The 7,500-nt window shown below is 38.1% G+C and overlaps 2 protein-coding genes across 6 annotated transcripts in view; one reads left to right on the forward strand and one right to left on the reverse strand.

Moving 5' to 3' along the window:
• The window catches only part of LOC147469052 (uncharacterized), a 29,684-nt gene extending 29,565 nt beyond the window's left edge, over positions 1–119 (reverse strand). Inside the window, exon 1 of the mRNA XM_086550688.1 lies at positions 1–119. This exon is cut by the window's left edge and continues 97 nt beyond it. The gene's annotated coding sequence lies outside the window, so the exon portion shown is untranslated.
• Positions 1–7,500, forward strand: part of Men-b (NADP-dependent malic enzyme b, mitochondrial) — a 51,236-nt gene that overhangs the window by 39,683 nt on the left and 4,053 nt on the right. For 4 of the 5 annotated variants that reach the window (XM_086550687.1, XM_043030603.2, XM_043030600.2 and 1 more), the window contains exons 3-11: positions 2,346–2,504; positions 2,719–2,900; positions 3,088–3,268; positions 3,500–3,672; positions 3,810–3,948; positions 4,338–4,563; positions 4,765–4,868; positions 5,061–5,270; positions 5,640–5,763. In XM_086550687.1, coding sequence (XP_086406813.1) covers positions 2,346–2,504; positions 2,719–2,900; positions 3,088–3,268; positions 3,500–3,672; positions 3,810–3,948; positions 4,338–4,563; positions 4,765–4,868; positions 5,061–5,270; positions 5,640–5,763 — 1,498 coding nt within the window. Of the gene's footprint in view, positions 1–2,345; positions 2,505–2,718; positions 2,901–3,087; positions 3,269–3,499; positions 3,673–3,809; positions 3,949–4,337; positions 4,564–4,764; positions 4,869–5,060; positions 5,271–5,639; positions 5,764–6,758; positions 6,887–7,500 lie in introns of all 5 variants that reach the window. The other variant, XM_086550686.1, reaches the window with a different exon arrangement.

The raw sequence follows: 7,500 nt of genomic DNA on the forward strand, positions 1-7,500 counted from the left end.
ATAAAGTCGCAAATGATAGACACTAATATTCGCTGTTTTACGGATATTTGCGGGTCATTCTTAAGCTTGCAGACCTTATAAATTATAAACCACTTATTTGTTTCCTAAAAATATCTTTTGTCACTAAATACAATCAAGACACACAAACGATAATCATAATCCAGGAGAAGTATGAGGCACAGCACAGGTTACACAGACAGCTCCAGTGCCACTAACCAACAGTGCCTCATAAATATCAGCCATGTGTAGTGGAGGTCAAGCGAGTTGACCACTTGGGGAAAACACCGCTTTTCTACCCTTGACCTCGCGACTTTAATCGCTCAGACGGGATATTGTTCAAGAGAAGAAGAACACTTTGTTCGGCCGGCTGTCTTTACTCCGGTGTTGAAAATAACGGAAAGTGAATATGCCACGAACTTTATAGGCTTTATATATATTGAAGCAAAGCTTGCCAAAAAATACTGCACTTGGTAACTGGAGGAAGCCATGCAAGTTTGAGGTATTGACGTGTTCACCCAATGAATGATTTGACCTGCGTGATGTTCCTGTTCCGTAGTTCCGTTAAATATCGCTTCTCCCTTATATATTGGTAATGAGTTGTTTGTGTTGTTTACTTGTTTCCCCAACATGCCTTCAATCCGCCTATAGGGTGAAGGGTTTACAATTTCGAGAACGGCAAATAAGTTCAGAGAGATAGAAAGAAAAGCTTTTAGAAATTCGTAAAGTAGATCAGATTAATGCGAGAAGAATAAAATACGAAAATAAAGAAAAAAACAAACTTTATAGATAAAGGCACTGCAGTAGGAAATAGGTATCTAATAAGAAAAGAAAAAGAAAAAAAAAGGAGGAAGTTCATTGATAGTTCTTGTATATGATATTGGCACTTTCATAACCGGATGGCAGTGTGTGTGTGTTTGTGTGAAGAAATCTATAGCAGACCATTAATCGCATCTGGGCAAGATGACGTTATGAAAGCGTTAAAGAGTAACACTACTAAAAAAAATATTTTTCTTAGAGAACTTTCAACTGTCATAAACACACATGTGAAAGTTAAATATGACACTCATTCACTGACTGACTCACTCACTCACTCACTCACTCACTCACTCACTCACTCACTCACTCACTCACTCACTCACTCACTCACTCACTCACTCACTCACTCACCCACTCACCCACTCACCCACTCACTCACCCACTCACTCACCCACTCACTCACTCACCCACTCACTCACTCACTCACTCACTCGCTCGTTCACTTATTCACTGTCTCACTCACTCACTAACACATACTCACACACTCACTCACTCGCTCATTCACTTATTCACTCACCCCCTTACTAACACATGTTCACACACTCACTTTCTCACTCGCTCACTCGTTCACTCTCTCATTCACTTATTCACTGTCTCACTCACTCACTAACACATACTCACACACTCACTCACTCGCTCGCTCATTCACTTATTCACTCACACACTCACACACTCACACACATACACTCACACACATACACTCACACCCACACTCACACCCACACTCACACCCACACTCACACTCATACTCACACACACACTCACACACATACACATACACATACACATACACACACTCACACACACACACACACACATACACTCACACACATACACACACTCACACATGTACACACACTTACACACACTCACACACATACTCACATTCACACACATACTCACACTCACACACATATACACACTCGCATTCACTGTCATGTTCACGCTCACATTCACGCACACGTTCACGCTCACACGCACACATACACTCACACACACACACACACACTCACACACACACACACACACACACACACACACACACACACACACACACACACACACACACACACACACACACACACACACACACACACACACACACACACACACACACACACACACACACTCACACCACTCACACACACACACACTCACACTCACACTCACACTCACACTCACACTCACACTCACACTCACACTCACACACACACACACACACACACACACACACACACACACACACACACACACACACACACACACACTCACACTCACACACACACACACACACACACACACACACACACACACACACACACACACACACACAGAGCATCATATTGGCTGGGACATTTTTACAATAGACCATGAATAAAAGACTGGAAGGCTGATTGCAAGTGCATTGTATTAAAGAATATTATGTTATTGTTTTAGTTTATATTAATTAGTTACTTAGCATTAATACTTTCATCGTTATCATACTTTGACCATTCTAATATTAACCACTTAATTTTTCACCCCTACAGGGCATGGCCTTCTCCCTGGAAGAGCGTCAGGTTTTGGGTCTCCACGGTCTGATTCCACCTCGTTTCAAGACCCAGGAGGAACAAGTTGATCTCTGCAAGAAGAACATTGAGCGTTATCAGGAGCCACTAAATAAGTTCATTTATCTTGCTAGTCTCCAGGTATATAGTGACTGATTATTGTTGTTATTGCTGTTGATGTTATTTTTGTTAGTATTGTATTATCTTCATCAAGATTGTGATTATTATTACAATTATTATTATCATTGCTTTTATTTGCTTTTATGTTAGATTTGTACCTAGATTTGTATTGTATTGTCTTTACATATGTAACATATGTGATATTACCCACACCAATCAACTCATTTTCTTGCAGGATCGAAACGAACGACTCTTTTACCGTCTTCTGAGTGAAAATGTTGAAGAGTACATGCCCATTGTTTATACCCCAACTGTCGGCCTTGCTTGCCAGAAGTTTGGTTTGATCTTCCGCCGACCCCGAGGTCTTTTTATTTCTATCCATGACAAGGGCCATGTTTATGATGTCCTGAGAAACTGGTAAGTTATCTAAGATAGCATTTATTACTGATTTAAGGGTGGTTTTGGTATTGATCAGGCCAGCAAATAGAATAGTAAAGAATTTAAAACTCCAACTTATTTTCATGGAAGATGATAAGGGGTCTGTTGTCAGATCTTTTTATTTTTTGTAGATATCATTATTATTCTTTTTTCTTATGATTTACAGGCCAGAACATGATGTTCGTGCTATTGTGGTGACAGATGGAGAACGTATTCTGGGTTTGGGTGATTTGGGTGTACAGGGTATGGGTATTCCAGTTGGTAAATTGTCCCTCTACACTGCTTTGGCTGGAATCAAGCCGCACCAGTGCCTGCCTATTGTCCTCGATGTCGGTACCAACCGAAAGGTAAGGGATAAAAACATTGTAGAGGTATATTCCATTATTAATCTAACTGTTATTATACTACTCTTGTTGATTATCATATTTATATTGTTTTCATATTATATATCATATATATCTTTTAAGAGCTAGAACTTTCTCCAGTCTTACTTTCATGTTGCTTCTCTGTGTGTATGTGCATATGATATATGAATTAAGCAGCTTCATATATATGTATGTATTTTTTTTCCAAAACAGGAACTTCTTGAAGATGAATTTTACATTGGTGTTCGACATGAGCGAGTGACTGGTGACGAATATGATGAATTCATTGATGAGTTCATGCAGGCAGTAGTTCAGCGCTATGGACAGAACACTCTCATTCAGTTTGAGGACTTTGGTAACCATAATGCCTTCCGCTTCCTTGAAAAGTAAGTAGTGGATAGTGTACTTTGTCTAATTTTCTTGAGAAAAGTCGATATTTCATACATTTCTATATTTGCCGTATATCTGTTCTTATATGCCAGTATTTGTTTGTCAGAAATCTAACACATACATTTCCCAACAGGTACCGCGGCAAATATTGTACATTCAATGATGATATTCAAGGAACAGCATCTGTAGCTGTTGCTGGTTTGTTAGCATCCCTGCGTATCACTGATACAAAGCTCAGTGATCATAAATTCCTCTTCCAGGGTGCTGGTGAGGTGAGTCTAAAGGACATTTTATATGTTTTGTAGTGATTCAAATATTATGTATAAAGTAATTGTATTATCAATTGCATTTTTTGCTTTTGTTTATATTTTCATTTCCCTTTTGATGTAGATGTAAGTAGGGAAATTGGTCCTTTATGAATCGTCAAAAATCATGCCGCTTTGTGAGCATTTCAAAATAATCATTTTAAATTTACCAAATTTAGTCAGGCATGACAACACTAGCAACAAACATCTAGTATTAGCCAAATTATCTACAAGATCTAGCAGTGAGAAGGATAAATCTATAATATGAAAACTGAATTTTCATTGTTGTATAGCCTTTGCATGTGGTAATAATACCCTAACAAGTGTAATGTTCATGGCCATTCTTTTTTTTGCAGGCCTCCCTTGGTATTGCTAATCTGATCGTCATGGCCATGGTGGAGGATGGCGTTGACGAGGAGGAGGCCCGTTCTAAGATTTGGTTGGTTGACTCCCGTGGCCTGATCGTGAAGGATCGTCCCAAGGGTGGAATCACAGGACATAAGGAAGTGTTTGCCCATGAACACGAACCTATGGATGATCTAGAGGAAATTGTGAGAGAGATTAAGCCTACTACCCTCATTGGTAAGAATTACATCATTTTCCCTTCCTTTTTTTTTTTGAGGGGGGTTGGGATACACTTCTGGATTACATTTGAATAATTGTGCACCAATTTTTTTTATCAAAAAAGTGGAGAAGTAAGTCATATATTATCTCAAATGAATTAATGTATTGTATTATGTCAAGATTTTTATTCTGTATTTATTTTGATTGTTTAATTTCAAGGTGCTGCTGCTATTGGAGGAGTGTTCACCCCACAGCTTCTCCAGGACATGGCTTCCTTCAATGAACGACCTGTTATCTTTGCTCTCAGCAACCCAACAAGCAAGGTACAGTTTGAACTTTCAGATTAAATTTTATATAAAGCTTGTTTTGTGTGCATTCTCATAAACTCATATAGAGTAAATTTAGGACAAGATTTGTTTTAGATGTCTGTACTGCTACTTTTTTGTAACAGTGACTGTATTGCTATTACTCATTTTTCTTATATATGTCACTCACATGGGTTTCTTAATTTACAGGCCGAATGTACTGCAGAGGACTGTTACAACCATACTGAAGGTCGAGCTGTGTTTGCTTCAGGCTCTCCCTTCGACCCTGTGACCTATGATGGCAGGACTTTCCACCCAGGCCAGGGCAACAATGCATACATCTTCCCTGGTGTTGCTCTGGGTGTGATCTGTACTGGCATTCACCACATTGATGATGGAATTTTCCTCATGGCTGCAAAGGTAAACCTGCCAGGGTTTTTGAATGGATGTGATTTCTTCTATATTGTGTATTTAATGCTACCCTTACAAAATATTATAATGTGAATTTTTGTTGGCGAGCACAAATTCCAATGGAAATATGTGCTATATTGCTGAAACAAAGTTAATGTATGCAGTATGACTTCTCTAGAATTAATTACTTTGTAAAGGACATCACTTAACCCTATCCCGACGGGCCCAGCGATAAGTGGAAATCCCCTACGCCGGGCCTATGCAATATTGCATCGGGAATATCACACTGGTGCGTCGCCCCGTCATCAGGCATTTAGCCGTGTCACACGGATGTGACGCACTGTCATCAAAGGGTTAATATCTGATTTTATCTCACAGGCACTGGCTGATATGGTAACTGAAGAGAACCTTGAGCAGGGTCGCTTGTATCCTCCTCTTACAGACATTCAGTCCTGTTCACTGAAGATTGCTACTTACATTGCAGAGCATGCATACAAGACAGGTATGATTTGAGCTTCCTGTTTTAGTTAATTGGAAACTGGCCAGATTTAGCAAAAAATTCAGGTAGAATTTTAGATTCTATGTTTCAAAGAAAGGCTAGAATTCTTCACGTCATGTCCATAAATTGTATTCTTGTAAGAATTCAGAATTGGTGAAAAGGGCAGAAGTATCTTCAGGTTCTTTATTAGTTCAGCTATTTTCATATTCATCAAAGAATCTTTGCTTAGAGTAAGGAGTTCTCCAATAGTTGGTGTTGGTGTTTTGATTAATAATGTTTTTTGATTACATAAAAATTGCTTCACTTTGAAGGACATGTAACTAATACACTTTGATGTGTTTACTATATCCACACATAAAGCTTTGAATATGTATGTGCTTAGCTTTCAGGTGTCCTTGTGAACATATTGTGAATTCTACAAGATATTGCTTTGGATTTATAATGACTGCCATTTTACATCCAATTTGAATGTTGTCAACATAACATCAGTTTTTCTACACTTTTTTGTTTTGTAATTATTGCCACAAGTTTTAAAGTCCTGCTTTCTTCATAGCATGTATATGACATGCATATATATATTTTTGTAATGTAAATTACCATTTTACTTTCCAACCACATCCAGCACCTGCTTCCCAGCACTGCAAATATTTAGGTTCAAAAACAAGTGAAGTGTGGGTCACTAACTCATACAATTATTTACTTAACTGATGCCAGTAATATTCATTGGTAAATTTTGGTGGTTTTCATGACATTGCAGAAGCTGCAGTAATAACGAGATACAAAAATTTAAGATTTAAGTGTCTGATTCAGAGCAGACTCCATTGATATTGGGATGTATAAGTTTTTATCTCTATACCTCACAAGGTATATTGATATTGATTCATCCAATACTAACCTTTATGTGAGAAATAAATTATTGGCATTAAATTCATTTGAACTTTTGAGGAAATAAAAGTTCATAGACAAAATTTCTAACAATTTGGACCACCCTATTGCAGATATAGCATCAGTTTACCCACAACCAAAGGACAAAATGGCCTTCATTAAGGCTCAGCAATATGATTATCACTATGGTTCAGCCCTTCCCAATGTCTACAGTTGGCCCAAGCTTTAGGGCGCATGACCAGTAAGCTATGGCCTTATGCTGCATGTACACTGCAACGGAACTGAAAGTTTAGCAGTTTTTATTTTGTATTTCTTTCATCACTGAATTGCCTCTTCATAGATTCCTCTGGCACAACCACCTGTGTTGTGTAACCAGAGATTTATGTGCCCTGTTGCCTCTATCTTCTGTAGATGCCTCTTCTTCAGAACAAATTTCTGGTATCTTGTGTCATTCTTAACTCTAATGTAATATTAGTTTCTTGCTAGAATAACATTATGTGCTCTCTTCTGGTAGTACATTAGATGGTGCCTCAGCTGCAAGCATGATATTAATGCTGAGTCTCAGAAATGTATTGTCTTTTAGTGGTGTGGTATTGTTATTATTGATTCATTTGTTGCTATGAATATTTGAATTCATTATTAGATTTTGGTACTGTTGTTGTTACTAATGAAGAGTCTGATAAGATTCACATTATCTTGTCAGGTTTATGTTGAGAGTATTAATTGGTGATTTTTGATAATTTCTCTTTGGGAGATTTAGTAGATGGTCCATCAGCAGAAAGCATGATTATGATGTGTCTGAAAAATGGATTTTTTCCCTCTGATGTGGCATTAGTATGAGAAACTCAGATGTTT

The sequence above is a fragment of the Penaeus japonicus genome, unplaced genomic scaffold (genome assembly GCF_977035675.1).
Source record: "Penaeus japonicus unplaced genomic scaffold, GWHDUDI00000001_assembly GWHDUDI00000024, whole genome shotgun sequence".
Classification (NCBI taxonomy): Eukaryota; Metazoa; Arthropoda; class Malacostraca; order Decapoda; family Penaeidae; genus Penaeus; species Penaeus japonicus.